The sequence below is a fragment of the Gordionus sp. m RMFG-2023 genome, chromosome 1, assembly GCF_954871325.1.
Source record: "Gordionus sp. m RMFG-2023 chromosome 1, tfGorSpeb1-WG-v2, whole genome shotgun sequence".
Lineage (NCBI taxonomy): Eukaryota > Metazoa > Nematomorpha > Gordioida > Chordodea > Parachordodidae > Gordionus > Gordionus sp. m RMFG-2023.
The window spans coordinates 40165734-40184842 of record NC_088775.1 but is presented as its reverse complement, the minus strand read 5'-3'; the positions used below and the strand labels follow the sequence as shown (position 1 = coordinate 40184842).

The 19109-nt window shown below is 25.8% G+C and overlaps 1 protein-coding gene across 2 annotated transcripts in view; it reads right to left on the bottom strand.

Annotated features, from left to right (window-relative positions):
- Positions 1-19109, bottom strand: part of LOC135922036 (uncharacterized) — a 65407-nt gene that overhangs the window by 20216 nt on the left and 26082 nt on the right. The window contains exons 5-13 of one of the 2 annotated variants that reach the window (XM_065456443.1): positions 16963-17071; positions 16361-16669; positions 15874-16170; positions 15241-15670; positions 13818-13962; positions 13088-13208; positions 11993-12156; positions 11629-11789; positions 11412-11515 (exon numbers count right to left, since the gene is read on the bottom strand). In XM_065456443.1, coding sequence (XP_065312515.1) covers positions 11412-11515; positions 11629-11789; positions 11993-12156; positions 13088-13208; positions 13818-13962; positions 15241-15670; positions 15874-16170; positions 16361-16669; positions 16963-17071 — 1840 coding nt within the window. The remainder of the gene's footprint in view (positions 1-11411; positions 11516-11628; positions 11790-11992; positions 12157-13087; positions 13209-13817; positions 13963-15240; positions 15671-15873; positions 16171-16360; positions 16670-16962; positions 17072-19109) is intronic. The other variant, XM_065456444.1, reaches the window with a different exon arrangement.

Genomic DNA, 19109 nt, shown 5'->3' with positions numbered 1-19109 from the left:
AAAAAATGATATGCTACTATTGTAATATTATTTTTGTTACAATTTATTAGTGAGTTTCACGACCAAAATTAAACAAAAAATATTTTTTAAGGTTCAAAAAGATTTAAAAATTTTAAATCTTTTTCGAGGAATTCTTTTGTGAATTTTATTATAAATAAACAATCTTTTAGGTGAAATCTATTATAGTTTTTTTTTATAACATTTTTGTTAAATTATTTATTTTTTAAGTAGATTAAAAGAGGTGGGTTTTCTAAATAATATTTTTATTTAACTTATTTATGTTATTTTATATGATCTTTTTAAGGAAGATAATTAAATCTGACAACTTTTATATACGTTATTGAAGATGTTCCTGGAAGAATGACAATTATAATCGGTATTTTTAAACATATTAGATTTTTTATACTGTAAAATATGTATTTTTAAACATATTAGATTTTTTATACTGTAAAATATGTATTTTTAACATGTTAAATTAAAATTTCAATTAAGATGCACCATATAAAATGGACATTTATCATAATCGTTATTTTTAAAGTTTTTTTGACGTAAATCGGCTAAAATAAATATTGTTAACATGTATTAATAAAACTTCAGTGAAGATGTACCCTAGATAAGTGACAATTGTTATAATCCTTTTTGATGCAAATGGGTAAAAATATAGATTGTAACTTGTTAAATTAAAATTTCATGAAGATGTACCACAGAAAAGTGACAATTGTAATAATAGTTATTTTTAAACTTTTTTTGACGTAAATGGGCCAAAATAAGTATTGATAACACGTTTAAATGAAGCTTCAGTGAAGATGTACCTAAGATAAGTGACAATTATCATAATCATTTTTAAAGTTTTTTGAATTTTTTTGACGCAAATGGGCAAAATATAAATTGTTAACATGTTTAAATAAAAGTGAAGATGTACCCTAGATAAGTGACAATTGTCATAATCCTTATTTTTAAAATTTTTTGACGCAAATGGGCGAAAATAGAAATTGCTAACATGATAAAATAAAAGTGAAGATGTACCATAGATAAGTGACAATTGTCATAATCGTTGTTTTTAAAGTTTTTTGATACAAATGGATAAAAATATAGATTGTAAAAATGTCAAATTAAAATTTCATGAGTGTACCATATAAAAGTGACCATTGTCATAATCGTTATTTTTAAAAGTTTTTGAAGTAAATGGGCTAAAATATGAATTGGTTAAAATAATATTTCAGTGAAGATATACCCTAGATAAATGACAATAGTCATAATCGTTATTTTTATAGTTTTTAAATTGTTTGACTACCTAATTTGAACAAAAATATAAATTGTTAACATGTTAAAATAAAATTTCAGTCGAAACAAAAAAACAAATCGATATTTTCATGCTCATAATCGTTGTTCCTTTTATCCTGCTTAAAATTTGATAAAAATATGCAAAATGATTATTAAAGATAAAAAAGAACCTTGCATTCATAGTTAGTAAATATTTTTGTATAATCGTGGTAAAATAGTGCTGAGTTTGAATTTAGGGTAGGATTTTTATAGAAAGAACTTAAAAACCATATGAATATTATTTAGTAATATGATACAATCAACATCCTATAAATTTACAGGGTAAATTAATATAATAAAAGCAAAAAATTAAAAAGATTTAACAATATGTTTTTATATTTTTATATAATACTCAAAAAATAAATGACCATCAAATATATAATGTATGACAAAACAGATTTAAAAAATGCATTAAAATTAGTGTTGTTAATCGGCTTAGCCGAGTCGGCTCGAACAGAGCTCACCCAAATTTTGGGTGGTTTTTTTCGACTCCAACTCAAAGTTTTGGTCGTTTTTTACGACTTCGACCCGAGTTCAAGCCGAAAAAAACGACTTCGACCCAAAATATGGGTCGTTTTTTTCGACTCCGACCCAAGTCCAAGCCGAAAAAAACGACCTCGACCCAAAATATGGGTCGTTTTTTACGACTCCGACTCAAAATTTGGGTTGTATTTTTCGACTCAAACTTGAAATTTGGGTCGTATTTTTCGACTCAAACTTGAAGTTAGGGTCGTATTTTTCGACTCCAACTTGAAGTTTGGGTCGTATTTTTCGACTCAAACTAGAAGTTTGGGTCGTATTTTTCGACTCCAACTTGAAGTTTAGATCGTATTTTTCAACTCCAACTCAAAGTTTGGGTCGTTTTTCTGACTCAGACTCAAACATCGGGTCGTTTTATTCAATCCGACCCAAAATATGGATCGTTTTTTTAAAGACGCCTTAAAGTTAGGGTTGCTTTTTTTCACGTAATCAAATATCTAGATCATTTTTTTCGACCAAAAGTCAAATAACATTTAGTAGATATTAATATTATAGGCGGGAAAGTTTCTTAAAGCTTCTTTAAATTATAACGCTCTGATTTAACTATTCCATCATAGTTATTTTTTAAAATAAGTAAAGATGTACCATAGAAAAGAGCCATTTGTTATGATGGTTATTTTTGAACTTTTTTAAATGAAATAGATAAAAATATATATTGTAGACATGTTAAATCAAAATTTCAGTGAAGATGTACCATAAGATAAGTGACAATTGTCATAATCGACATTTTTGAACTTTTTTGAGTTTTTTATAGCAAATTGCTAAAAATATATATTCTGAACATGTTAAATTAAAAATTCAGTGAGGATGTATCATAGATAGGTGACAATTGTCATAATCGTTATTTTTGAACTTTCTTCAATTTTTTTAAAGGAAATAGCTAAAAATATATATTCTAAACATGTTAAATTTAAAATTCAGTGAGGATATATCATATATAGGTGACAATTGTCATAATCGCTATTTTTGAACTTTTTCAAATTTTTTTAAAGGAAATAGCTAAAAATATATATTCTAAACATGTTAAATTTAAAATTCAGTGAGGATGTATCATAGATAGGTGACAATTGTCATAATCTTTATTTTTGAAATTTTTTTAAAGGAAATAGCTAAAAATATATATTCTAAACATGTTAAATTAAAAATTCAGTGAGGATGTATCATAGATAAGTGACAATTGTCATAATCGTTATTTTTGAACTTTTTTCAATTTTTTTAAAGGAAATAGCTAAAAATATATATATTCTAAACATGTTAAATTAAAAATTCAGTGAGGATGTATCATAGATAGGTGACAATTGTCATAATCGCTATTTTTGAACTTTTTTCAATTTTTTTAAAGGAAATAGCTAAAAATATATATTCTAAACATGTTAAATTTAAAATTCAGTGAGGATGTATCATAGATAGGTGACAATTGTCATAATCGCTATTTTTGAACTTTTTCAAATTTTTTTAAAGGAAATAGCTAAAAAAATATATCCTAAACATGTTAAATTAAAATATCAGTGAGGATGTATCACAGATAGGTGACAATTGTCATAATCTTTATTTTTGAACTTTTTTCAATTTTTTTAAAGGAAATAGCTAAAAATATATATTCTAAACATGTTAAATTTAAAATTCAGTGAGGATGTATCATAGATAGGTGACAATTGTCATAATCGCTATTTTTGAACTTTTTCAAATTTTTTTAAAGGAAATAGCTAAAAAAATATATCCTAAACATGTTAAATTAAAATATCAGTGAGGATGTATCACAGATAGGTGACAATTGTCATAATCTTTATTTTTGAACTTTTTTCAATTTTTTTAAAGGAAATAGCTAAAAATATATATTCTAAACATGTTAAATTAAAAATTCAGTGAGGATGTATCATAGATAGGTGACAATTGTCATAATCGCTATTTTTGAACTTTTTTCAATTTTTTTAAAGGAAATAGCTAAAAATATATATTCTAAACATGTTAAATTAAAAATTCAGTGAGGATGTATTATAGATAGGTGACAATTGTCATAATCGCTATTTTTGAACTTTTTCAAATTTTTTTAAAGGAAATAGCTAAAAAAATATATCCTAAACATGTTAAATTAAAATATCAGTGAGGATGAATCACAGATAGGTGACAATTGTCATAATCTTTATTTTTGAACTTTTTTCAATTTTTTTAAAGGAAATAGCTAAAATATATATTCTAAACATGTTAAATAAAAAATTCAGTGAGGATGTATTAGAATCTTTTGAAAGTGAGTTTAAATTTAAATTATGTCAATTTTTTTAATATTTAGGGCGCCATATATGAAATGCACAAGATTCTGATTTATATATTCAAGAACTCGAAACTTAATTGAACATATTTTATTAAAATTCATTAAATATATGTTATATGGGCAAAAATTTTTATAATAAATTATAAATAAAGTAATAAATTGAATTTCTTTTATCGAGAGACAATTTCTATAATTGAATGAAAGCCCCATTTATTGTTATTTTCACTTACAAGATGAATAATCCTTTAAATTATATCAAATAGTTCAAGAAAAACCATTAAAAACTGATTAATATATAATTTTATACAAAGACGCCCCCTTTCGGGAAAATATCTATACACTTTTCTAAACATTTTTATCGATTTTGAGAATGAAGATTGCCGCGTCCCAGATTAATTTTTTTATATAAATATAAAGGAAAAATATAAAGGAAGAGTTTAATAATGTCTACTAAATTTTTTTAATAAATTGAAGGTCGTATTATTTCCAAAAAATCGATTTTAGTCCTTACTTATATATTAAATAAAATGACCGGAAATTGGGAAAAAAATAATAAATTTTTTTTTATCTAAAAGTAAAATCTTTGTACGTAATTTTGATATTAAATTTGTTATTTACTATTATGTAGTTTTTAAGATATGCTTAATTGAATGAAGGCAGATAATGGTAAAAATACGTCATTTTTGCCACTTTGAACCCTAATATCTTCAAAAATATAAATGTTAGAACCCAGTTATTCAATTCTATTGCAATTCTAAAAGTATATAAAATATTTTTATTGTTAAATCACTTTAAGCAGTGGCAGAGAGAAAAGGGGGGTTGAACCCCCCCCCATAGACATAACCTCCGAACAAAAAAATTTCTAAATAATTTTTTTCTTATTGCAAATTATTTAAAAAATGGTTTCAATTTATATAAAATTATATACGATATGAAAATGAAATATATTTAAAAAAACAAATAAGAATTTTAATTTTAAATGATAACACATGGTTTAAATATATATATTAAAAATTATATGTAAAATATTAAATAACAATAAAAATATATTGTAAATTTTTTCTCGCATAGTTAAATTAGATATTTATAAATTTAATAATAAAATTTATATTGTTAACTAATTAGAGTTTTAAAAATTTTAATTAATTTTTTATAATTTTTAAATAAAAGAAAAATCATTTAATTTGGGAAATATAATGAAAAGTAAAGGTGATCGCTAATATGTTTGGGATTAAAAATTTTAAACCTAGAGTAGTTTCTAGATAGCCCAATCGCTTAAATATTGATGCATCTACGATTGAGGATTTTTATAAAATAAATATTTTTACTCCCCTTATTGATACATTTTTATTTCAATTAAAGGAAAGACTTATTAGTCAGAATTTTATTTTAAACAGCTTTTATTTTCTGTTGCCGATTGAGTCTAAATACACTTGAAACGCGAGAGGATATTAAGAAAATCTCAGAGTTTTATTCTGATGAATTATCAGGATCGTATGATAAATTACTTTGTGATGTCGAATTTTGGTATAAAAATTTTCACAGAATAGAGTACTCTTTGAGACCAAAATATGCTTAGCAGGCTCTTTCCATGTATAATTGGGTCATTCCATGTCAAATGTTTTACTTTTCGGCCGACTCCTTTCGATTTCGATGAAAAAACATAGGCTGGTTATATATGTTCCCATTAGATTATAAACAAAATTTTAGCGGATTAGCAACTATATTAGCGGAGATATTAGGGGGTTAAAGGTCTAAAAAACGTCTTTTTTTTGCTTTTTACTGATGTTAAAAATAACTAGTTTTTAATTTTAAACTAAATATGATCAAATATTAAATATAATATCAATAGCTAAGTTAATAATTGATGATTATGGCGAAAACATCAAAATTAATTTTTGATAAAATATGGGTCATCTTATGGTCAGTTGAAAACTTGAAGTTAATATTTCGAAATGTATATTTCTCCTATTTTTAATTTTTTTAAGAAATATTATCCGTTTACTATTTTTTTTAATAATTTCTTCAACAATTAGCATGGCTGGATATTTATTTTAAAAAATATTGCGATTTATATACTTTTATAAAAACGCTATAATAGTTTTAATACGTTAAAATTCATTTTTTTTATTGATTAAAAATATCTTAATGTATATATATCATACTAAATCGATTACAATGTCCATTATATATATTTATTTGTAATTCAGATCATAAATTTTTAAAATCTTCACAAATTTAGCCTAATTAAGATAGTTTATAAATTAATTAAATCTTACTTCATCTAAAGGAATACAAAGCTTGGCTAGCTTGTGAGATTTCTTCAGAGAGAGAGAATATGAGATTTAGGCAACACTAAAATATCATCTTTCAGAGGAAATTTAAATGAGGCTGAAGGTCCACAAGGGTGTAAAAATCGGATTTTTACTTCTTCAATTATATCATTTTTATCGATTATATATCCTAACCACCATTTATCATCAAATACACATGTTATATATCTATTAATATTTTAAAAATTAATTTTCTCATTTAAAAACGAAACTTGTTTTATATTATATTTTTAGGAATTAGAATATATTTTGGTTTTTAATCTATTTTGATCAATGGGAATAACCCCGTGAATTTTTTGGGTCCCATGTATAAGCAGTGCATTAAATCTTTTATGAAGGGCTAATTCCTCTTCGATATATTCTTGATTAAATACATATTCAAATTGAATTCCATTAATATTTTCTTTAGCATAATTATATAATTCTAATGGGGTTAGGATTTGATTTTTATTTGGCCTTTGAAGACTAGCTCTGGCAACTAATTTTTTGACAGTTCCTCCGATACCGTCACATGCATTTTTGCCGTGAGCAGTGGCAAAGAAATGACATTCGGCAGGAATATTAAAATCGTATTTATGAAGGCATAGGTTCAGAAAAATTTTGCGATTCTTGTATTGAGACGCGGCTTCATCTGAAAAATATATTATTTTTTTTGGTTTAGAATTAAATTTGGATAAAATAACAATATATATATTTTTTAATTCTTCTCCAGATTTATAATATGCTACAAATGGATGTATAGTGGCCTGTACGTTGTTCCAATGAAATCCCTGAACTTCATCTTGTAAAATGAAGGAATAATTCTCAGAATAATCTAGAATTGATAAAAATTCCCCATCTTTTAAATTTTTCTACATTTGTCATTAATTTCACATTCTGATGAAGTGCAGACACAAACAGTGTGTGTGCCACTAGCTTCAACTAAAATACAGTTTTTTGGTCTAAGTTCGGCAAATTTAGAGAATCCAATTGATATATTTGGGTATTCTTCCTTAAACATCTTGAATATTTATTTAAGCTTAAGTCCTTGGACTGATTCTTTCTCGCCTTTAACAGATACACAATCTTTTATTCCAGGCATGAGTCGGCTTATTTCATCAGAACTATAATTTTGTTTATTTTTATTGCTTAAAAAATTTTTCAAAATCTTCGAAATTTATTTTTATCTGGTTATTTTAATAATTTAAGATAATGACAATTTCATAACATTCTTGATCTTGATGGGTATGACTTAGTCTGGGGGGGGGGGGGGTTGGGGGTAGGCCTGGTAATTAATGTGATTTTCGATTTTTCCCTTAATAATTTTCCTGCACTCCTTTAATCCTGCTTTTTTGTTCGTGTGTTAGTCGGATTTTTTTAATTATTTTTAATTTACATTGAAATATTAAAAAAATTATTAAAATTTTTTATCCTGCGAATATCTCAGGGGAATAAGGTTTACAAAGTTATATAATCGAATTTTATGATATATTATACATAAAAATATTTTTAATCAATAAAAAAATAAATTTTAACATATTAAAACTATTATATATAGCGCCATCTATTTTTTTAAAGTATAAAAATAGCAATATTTTTTTAAATAAATATCCAGCCATGCTAATTGTTGAAGAAATTATTAAAAAATAGTAAACGGATAATATTTCTTAAAAAAAATTAAAAATCGGAGATCATATACATTTCGAAATATTAATTTCAAGTTTTCAACTGACCCTAAGATGACCCATAAAAAAAAATTAATTTTGATGTTTTCGCCATAATTATCAATTATTAACTTAGCTATTGATATTAGATTCAATATTTGATCATATTTAGTTTTAAATTAAAAACTAATTATTTGACATCAGTAAAAAGCAAAAAAAGACGTTTTTTGGACCTTTAACCCCGATTATCTCCGCTAATATAGTTGCTAATGCGCTAAAATTATGTTTATAATCTAATGGGAACATATATAACCAGTCTACAACTTTTTATCGAAATTGAAAGGGGTCGGCCAAAAATCTTGATTTTTTTGCTCATTTGACATGGAATAACCCAATTGCACTTTAGATTCCCTGCCTAATATCAAAACATTGTTTTTTATCTTGGCTACCTTACCGATTAGCACCTGCATTAATAAAAGGTCTTTTTCAACTTTGAAAAGGTTAAAAACCTATTTAAGAAAAAAGGTGAAAGCCGTTTAAATGATTAGCAATATTAAATATTTATAAGGAGATTATTCTAGATAAAAATTTGATTCTAGATGAATTAGTCAAATCTCAGAGAAAAGAAGACCTCTCTTTATAAATTCAAATTATAAAATTTCTATATTTTTATAATATGATCTTAGTCATAAAATTTTTATATTCAAAACGTAATTATAATGAATTCTTAGTCATAATATTTAGTGTTGTTAAACGACTCTTTTTGAGCCGATTTTTAAAAACGACTAACTCAATATTTCATCCTGAATAATATTAAGCAAGACTGATTTGAACATCTATTAACAAAATCTCAAGGCTTAGGCAATATTTTTCTGGCTAAAATATTGAGTTAGCCGTTTTTAAAAATCGGCTCAAAACGAGCCGTTTAAGAACACTAATAATATTTATATATTATACTATTTTTAATAAAAATATTGCATTTGCACTAAGAATTAATGATCTGCATCGGGCCTAATTTTTCAAGCCTGGCCCTGCCCAAAATTATTTTAAAAAAATTTTGCCAGTCCGAACCCGATTTTTTTTTAAAAAAGTTTTGTCAGCCTGGCCCGAATTTATTAAAATATAGAAATTTATTTTTATAATTACTCAAAATAAAAGATATATGTTATATGGCGTCTAGTTTTTATAAATAAAATCAAATATTTTTATTTTACATAAAATTGATATATTTAGATATATTTTAAAAAATTTCTAAGGCCCAACCCAACTTGGCTCGAATTTTTTTAAAAAATATTAGGCCCAACCCAGCCTGATCCAGATTTTCTTACTTTTGCGGATCTCTAATAAGAATTATTTATGTTTTATTAATATACTCATTTGTAATAATTATATTATCATTGTTAAATTAGATTTTTTTAAATAACGCACAAGAATTACTCATATTTTATTGTAATTCTATTTTTTTTAAATATAGTTATTTAGAATAAATTTTTAATATAATCTTAAAATTTATATCTTTTGAAATTATTTTATTGTATAAATAATAAATAAAATCTATAATGAAATTCTCTGAAAAATTTTGTTATATACAAAAATTTAATTAAAATAATTATTTTCAACATAGAATAAGATATATTGGGTGATCATAAAAAATGGGAGGTTTGGGGGGCGATTTTATTCTTCTTTCTACACCGAATGGATTGAATTAATTTACAATTGACTAAACATTAATAAAATTTTCAGAATAATGCTTTCAGTCGCGTATTAATCATAAATTTGGACAAAATTTTGTCACTAATATTTTTTTCATTTATGATACTAAAATTTCCAATTTATCAGAAATCAGCCTGCGGCGATGGTAATTGTCAATATCACCAGCTTCACTAAAAACAGATTCTGAAGAGATTATCGTACATTTATATAAACAGAATGCGCAAAAAAATAACAATATGGCAGAATGTTTATTAATTAATTATTATTATTAAAAAAATATGGATTTCGATTTTATTTATAAATGATTTTAGATACAACTTTTTTTAAAAAAATTTATAACATTTTATTTTTGTTAAAGATGCCATTTTATATCGGATCGGCAAATTATATAATATTGGCCGATAACCGATATTTTAAAATAGGTGAAATATCGGCCCGATCTGATCCGATAAAAAATATCGGTACATTCGTAATTTAAAGTATAAATAATAAAATTGGCGTTATTATTTAAAAGATTTAAAATAAATAAAACTTTGGGTGTTACTTTCTATTTTTATAAAAAAACTTTTGAAATACTATATATCTATTTTAAAAAATAAATAAAACTTAAAGGTGCATTTGCATTGTTTAAAAAAAATTATTTAGAAAATAATATTAATGTAAAATAAATATACATAAAATAATAAAAAAAAGAAAAGTAAAAAGATCGGGGTTTATTGATTGATCCGATATTTTTTAAAAAAGCTAAATATCGTGCCGATATGATCCGATATTTAATATCGGCACAGCCCTAGTAATATTATCTTCCCAGTAATAGATTCACGGGAATGCATTCCCGATAATATTTGAAAACCATTACTTATGCCATAATGTATTCGTAGTAATGCTTATGCGGTAAATATTTGCAATAATATATTCACAAAATAAATTTTCGGTAATTTATCTTTTTATGTTAATCGAATCTACATTTGAGATACTATTTTTTCTGTATTGACATCTAAAAGGTAATTATGTATATTCAAAAATAACAATAGAAATGGATATGTAATATTTTAATCTTATATTATTATGTAGAAATTTGTGGCTATATTAATGTAATTGGGTATTGAATTCATAGTAACGCATTAGTGATAATGTATATGTGATAATATATTCGCAATAGATTCACTGTAATACATTCTGGATAATATTTGAGTATTAATACATATGCCATAATGTATTAGTGATAATGGTTTTGTGGGTATACATTTGCGGTAAGGTATTTGCAATAATATATTCAGAAATGTATTTGTGGTGTTATTTTTTATAGTTAATCGAATCTAAATTTTCAATAAATTTTTGCTGTATTGACATCTAATAGGTAATTATGTGCATTCAGGGATAATAATAGAAGTGGAATGTAATATTTTAATCTTATATTTATTATGGAAATTTGTGTTTGAGGCATAAAATTTCTATTTTTAAACTTAATTTAGCCCATATGGAAAATATATAGATGTGATAATTAATTATACCTTAAAAAATATTACATTACAAAATTAGTTTGCTTAAAAAGAATTGATATTCATTTCAGAAAAAAATATTTACATTGCTTCAGAGTTGGCGAAGGTAAAATAACGGTCAAGTCTTTAGCTAATAAATCTAAGTCCAATTTTGAGTTTTCGTCGTCTTTATTGCAAGTAATGTCAAGGCTAATATAAAATAATTATCAATCAAACGATATTTTGAAAAAAAATCCCAGCGCAAAAAATATGCCTAACCAAACTTAAAAATTAATTAAATTATTTATAGAAGTAAATTAAACCATTGACTCCAAATTGGGTTATTTGATGTGCTTCTCAAGTCTGGAACCGACCAGCTTCTATTGCGAAAATATTTGCAAAAATAATTCGTAGAAAAATGAATAGGCGGAGCTGGTGAAGAGTTGTTGCTTAGACATTTAACAAACAGTTTTACCAAATTTACCTGCATAAAATATATTAAAATTTTACCTAGATAATAAATAATATATGAATTGAGCAGTTAAAGTTTTTGCGTTAAATTAAACTGAAAAAGGCACGACTATAATCTCCCAAATAAATAGGCATAGTTATATACAAAAATTTTTAATTAGAAGGTGCTATATATAATAAGGAAATAAATTTTAATTAGTAAATCAAGAGACTAACGTCGTCCAAACACAATGTGTTGTAATTCAACGGCAGGCTAGACCAACGCCTTTGAGTAATCATTTTGAATTTGTTGCGACTAGTTTTTAGAGATTTTATATTACCAATGGGTGAAGGGGACGGAATGAGTACTTTGGAAATGGAAATTGGTTGTTCTTTGACAACTAATCCATATTTTTTTATAATTAAGGATTATGGTATAAGAAATTAATAAAACTCGATTGATTGCTCTAAATTAAGCTAAAAAAGTAAATGAGATTATAGGAAAATAATCAATAAAATGAAAAATTTCACCCAAACGATAAGACGGGTACTAAAAAATAAAAAGGTGTAATTATTTGGAAAAATAAACTATAATGGAGGTCATTTTCCTGGAAATCCCTAATCATTTATCAAAAACTATTATCATATTTATATTACTTATTCTTAAACTTGTATACCAATAAGGAAGAACAGTAAGCATGCAGGCTATTCAAAAAAGAATATGAATCGAGAAACATTAGTATTCTATTGCATTATTAAAAACATTTTTGAATAGACCAAGATAGATTATATATAAAAAAATGGTGATATTTCTAAATTTCCAAAAATTTTATTTTGATATTGTCAAGAATGTTGTTTTATATTTATTTTAACTCTTATGGTTTATTTTAATATACGTTATAATATAAAATTTTTTTTAAAATATTTGTGTTGATATTTTTTTATATAAAAACATTTATGATGTGATTTTATGTTGCTTATGTATTTTGTTCATTTTTTTAGAATACAAAAAGATCGCGATAAATTAAGTGTTGGACTTTACTTTTTTGTTTTATGAGAAAAAATAATAATTTTTAAAAAAAATCATAAGTATATGTAAAAAATTTAATAAAAATCTATAATTGTATAAAAATAAAATGGTACCTACATCATAAAGATAAGTTATTAAGAAATATAAATATATAAAAATAAGAGGATCTATAGGAGTTAAGTATAAGCATATAATTATTTGAGTTGTAAAGAATTATAAGAGTATAAATAAAAGTTGTAAAAGATATAAACATATTTTTCGAAACGAAATGACAAAAATTGGTTTTTATAGTTTGAATTTACTTGGAGTGTCTTGATGTTGACTGGTATTGTATAAAGGCCACTGCGTGGGATTATTGATCGTTCTTACTTTGTATTCGGTGGAAGATAGGCATAATTCAAGTTTTGGACTCATTTCTAAAGCCTATATTAAAAGAAATAAATAATTACATTCGTCTTAATTTTATTATGAACAGGTAATATTTTCATGGTTAACATAAATTTGTGACAAAAATAAACTATTAAATAAAGTTCTTATTTTATAATGTAGGAAAAATATTCCACCCAATTAGTGGCAAAATTGTTCCATTTAAGCCAATTTTAAAAAACGGCTCACATTTTACCCAGAAAAAAATATTGCCTAAGCCTTGAGATTTCGCTAATAATGTAAGAAACCTTTGTGCCATATATGAACAAATTCTATAAGCTTGCATAATATTTTTCCGGATAAAATACTAAGATAGGAGTTTTTAGGAATCGGCTCTAATAAAGCGATTTTGCATCATTATGACCAATAGGGTTTTAATCTTGCCGCTAATATTATTTTTATTTCTAGGTTTATGATACTTCAACCTATTAGATGCCATCTTATTCAATGATAAAAAGATAATATTCGCAGTTTTAATATTAACTAAAAGACACCTTGAGATAACCTTATACAAAGACAAAATTTATGACTTGCAAAGGAGTAATATTGCTAAAATAACAAGGCATAGTAAAGATTATTAAAATAAATAAGAGGGCATTTTATTACCTGTTTAATAAGTTTGGTATCAAGTGTTAACCGCTTGACTCTATGAAAATTAACGAAGAGTGACAAGGGTATAAATCCAAGGGCATCCATATTAGCTCGCAAGAAAAAATCTTTTTGTAAATTTTCTTCACTAAAGTAGTATTCACTAAAAAATACATAATATACAATCTAATCATGTGAGTTTAAAATAATTACTATAAGATTATTTCTAGAAGTGTGCTTACAAAATCGTTAGAAAAAAGTGATAATTACATGCGGTTGTTTTTGCATAGAAACTCTAATTATGAGAGTACAAAATATGTAAACAACATTTTATATATTTTGTTATCATTTTTTCGAGCAAATTCTCATTCAAAAGAATATTTATTTTTAAAATTTTTTTTACATTAAACTTATAATTTATTCATTAAAATATTTTGTGCATCAATGGTATTGCATAAAAGTATATTATAAAATAATCGAAATAATCTTAAAAAAATTAATTTGTAAACAATTAATATTTACAATATGAAAAAAATATATTATTGTTTAATTATATATTTCTTTACTTGAGAAAAATATCTACATCAACTGATATATATAAATTTAAAAAATAATTTCATCAAAATATTAAATTAAAATATGTTCTTTCTAAATTCCAAATAATTATGTTTTAACTTCCTTTTTATAATACTCTCCAATTATAAGGCAAAATTATCCTCGTACATATAAATAAGAATATTTGAGTATTCTTTTCTATAAAAAAAATTACAACTTTCTTTTTTCTTTTTATTCGATAAGTTTATAAATATTCTATTTTTAAACTAAATTATTTCGATTATTTTATAAAATATATTTATGCAATATCAAAGATGAATTATTTTAAAATAATTTTATAGATATTATATACTGACTTTTAATAAAAAATTTATAAGTTTAATGTAAAAATTTTTTTTTAAAATAAATGTTCGTTTTGAAATGAGAATTTAATTGAATGATAACTAAATATAAAAAAATGTTGTTTACGTATTTTGTGCTATCATAAAAAGAGTCTCTGTGCGAAAACAATGGCAATATGTCCAATCATGAAAGGTTCCTAAAAAATAAATATGGTGACACAACCTTTAAAATGCCTGGAATCGACTAATACTGCTAACTTAATTTATAGAATCAACTTTCTAAAAGGCAATAGTCGCCAGTTTAATACAGATATTTAATATCTGAAGCTCTAATATTTAACAAAGATAAGCGATAAATAGATACCAAAAATCAATTTTATTTTAAGAAAAGGTTTTTATGATAATTTTTAAACTTATTGTGAATTAGAGATAGCAAATAGCTCTCCAGTCAAACATATACTTTAACATATTAAAATGAATCATCCCTAAAATTTAGTTGACGTAAAGGACTTAATATTCAATTTAATCCTTAAAAACTATAATACATTTGAGTTTGAATCTGGGCTACGAGTGGCACTTTGAATACAGCATATTGTGAAGGCGTTCCCGGTAGTGGGGATGAAGGGGGTGGGCTGGATAAGACGGAAGGAGTTATCACTGTCGGTGTTAAAAGTCTGAGAGGTAAGGTTGTAGTGGACGCAAAAGCCTCGTTATCGTAAGGATATTGATGAGGGGGTGGCGCGGGCCTGAGGTGGAAAGAGTGAGAAGGTGAAGTTAATAATAACCCACCCCCTGCTGCATGGCGGGAGATATGATCGAGTCCGCTGGGGCGGACTGGACCTAAGACTGGAGTTGGGGAACGATTAGGATGGTGGTAATAGTAGTAGTACTGGAAACGAGGTGGTGGGAACGGAAACTGAACTGGACCAGTGGGGTGATTATGAGTGGCATAGAGAGGCGATGTGGTGCCGAAGTCTTTAAATATTTTAGGTTGGATATAAAACATTAAATAACGTAATTTTTTCTATAATTAATTGATTTCTATTTATAAATGTATGTAAAAAAAATAATAAGAAATTAATAAAAGATTAAAGTAAATCAATTCATTCTACTCTTATATGAATAAAATAATATCCAAACTATCATCAAATTCTTTATTCCTTGCGAACAAAACTTACAAGAGGCGTATGCAGGCGGCGTCTGGGAATAAATAAGAGTGGGGGGCGGATAATGTGCAGCAGCAAAGTAGTGTGAGGAATACCGTTTTTTACCGTTAAAATTGGTGCCGTCATTCCCAGTCGAGTAAAAACGCCATTTCTTGTTCATGCCAAAGCCATCTTTGCGGTCTTCTCCGACGCTCCCCCCACTGATACTTTCATCTCTAGAAGTAGCATTGTGTCTTGCTGATCTGGGGACCGAAGAGGTATTAAGAACAGGGCGGGAGTAATGGCGCTCAGACGAGAAAACCGTAGCAGCTGGGACAGAATAAAAGTAAGGAAAATTTAGAAAATTAAAATATCAAATTTTATCCCCATTTTCACCATAATTTATTTTTCTATTAATGAGTTAAGTATATTTTTTTAAATATAAATTACAAAAATTATTTAGTCAGTTAAAAACGGCAAATAGAAATCGAATGGTAGTCTTTAATATATTAATAATTACTTTGCAAACCTTTAAGTTTGTTACTGGAAATGGTTTCATCATTTGAGCACAATTCACGTGAATTTTCGTCCTCATGCTTCTTTTCTGATTCCTCCGAGGATTTCGTGTCAACTAATTGGCTAATATCGCTACTAACAGGATTGGTTCCCTTTTTGGGTCCGGGGTTATTAAGGCTATTGCTGGTTCGATTATTTGAAGCGCGATAATGGTTTTTAGAGAGAAAGGGTTGATGATTTGGACTAGAGGCCGAAGAGAAGTGCTCTTCACGAAAGGAAGGTCGCTCGATTACCAGTGGCACCCATTTTTTGCCTATGCCAAAATATTGTAATAGTTTTTTTCTTTATTTGTTTTTAAGAATTCTAACTCAATTAAATTAGTGTCCTTTAAACAAATTACCCATAATAGACTCTTAAAAATTAGCAAATATAAACTAGAGAGGGACATAAATTAGGTTATAAGGAATGTCAATTCAATTTAAAAATTGAGGGATGAATAAGCTAGAAAATATGTAAAACTCTAAAAAATATCACCATAAATAATGAGTGTTAATTAAAGTTTCTTGAAATACGATATTGGCATGAAAGAATAAAAATAAATCTAACTTTTTTTGCTACGAAAGTTGTTGAAGAGTGAGGAAGAAGCGGTTTTAGAGGTATCGTTACTGGCACCATTGTTGCTATCAGCTTGGGACGTTGAACTACTAAGGAGCATCTTAAACGTTGATCAAAAAAATTAAATGAAAGCTGGAAGTGGCTTAGTTCCATCGTGTTTTTTAAATCATTATCTTTTAAATCGATTTTTTTAAAAAGGTTAGATTTTATCTGACTTAAGCTTTAAAATTTTGCAATTATTAAATATAATTTGAAAAGATAGGTCTCATTAGTGTTGCTAAACGTCTCAATTTGAGCCGATTTTTAAACGCTAACAATATTTTATTCAAAAAAATATTAAGCAAGTCTGTAGATTTTGGTTATAGATGACACAAAGGTTTGGACGACAACTATTAGCGAAATCTCGTGTATGCAACATTTTTCTGACCAAAATATTGAGTTAGACGTTTTAAAAAAATCGCTGAAATCGAGCCGTTCAACAACACGTATAAAATACAAAAATGATTTTCATTGCATGGTTACAAGCGTTGTTACTGAACATGAATAATGAAACATAGGATAAGGAATACTAAAACTAATAGCACAAATTTTGATTTTGAAAATATTTTAACTCATAGATGCACTTCTCATAATTCAATCGATTATAATGATTTATACAAAAAGTGTAAAGGAAATATTAAATCATAGAAATAATCATTTTATGTTTTAAAGGATCCCAATGATGACAGAACAAACTAACAAATAATGTCCAATCATGTTTAAGTCAATGTCAAATTATCAGATATCTTTTATTACGATCATGATAATAAATATGAAAAGTTTGTGAATACCGAAAAAATATTTTAAAAAAAATTACCAGACATTTAAAAGTAACAGCTTCAGTTTTAAAGATACTAATTTCAATCACAAAATCCTTGAACGTATTGCAAAATAAATATCATATTGTGTAGAGCAATTACTGTAACAACTGGCATTAGAGGTCTGTAAAGTAATTTTTTCGCGAACCGAGCCCAAATTATAAAAATTTTCCGTTTGAGCCCGACCCGATCCCGAATTCAAAATGTTTTTCATCCCGACCCCAACTAATTTTTTCAATTTGAGTTTAAATATTATAATATCCAAAAAACAATTAAAAATTATGTGTATTACCTTAAATAAAAGTTAATTTGACCGCCATAATATAATCAATATTTATATTAAGTTGCATTTTATTTATATTGGAAACATATACCTTTTTATTCACTTTAAATATTAAAAAGTTGAAATACAATCGAATTTATAAATTATTTCGATTATATAACAATAATGTGCATAATATGAAAATATTATAAAGATATATCTATATCATTAACAATAGTATCATATAGTGAATAATTGTAATATGTATAAAAACAAGGAGACGAGTTTGTAAGGCTTTAAACAAGTCTTCCTATCTAAAAGACCATAGCTAACGCTGAAAACGCTCTTTCACTGCTAACTGAGGAAGCAGGGATAGTCAGGAATTTAAGAGCTAAAACAATTAAATTGGAAAAATGGTTTTAATGAGTCTTTCGCCAATTTAAAATTTGGCAAATGATTTTAAATACTGAAAATTTGGGGATATTTAATTAAATAGATATTAGAAAGTCCACATTTTCTCCAACACTCGCCTCCGGAGCTCAGATCAATGTTTGGGTTAGAGGAATTATTGGGGATATTTATATTTATTTATCGGGTCGGAAACCTTTTATAACTCGACACAAACCCGAAAAAGGGTATTTTATTAGTCCAACCCGCTCTAACTGGCATTAATAATTAAATTAAAAAAATGAGAAATGTTATTTCGCCTTCTATATTAAATAATGTTTCGAATCCTGAGTAGCGGAGATCAAAGAAAAGTTTTATTGATAATAATCTAGAAATAATCCTATATTCACTCAACTCTTAATGGTGTAGTGGCTTCTTCAGCTTCTGCAGAAAGAATATTTTTCTCTTTTAGCCTAGTCCAAACAAAATTTGTAAACAGATATGGACTAGAAAATTCTAGAAAATTAGTTTTTCATTTTAAATATTTTAATAAAAAAATCTTTTTTTGGAGGAAGAATCTCATTTATTAATTTTAAAAATAACATGTAAAAATTTTTTTTATTGAAATTTAC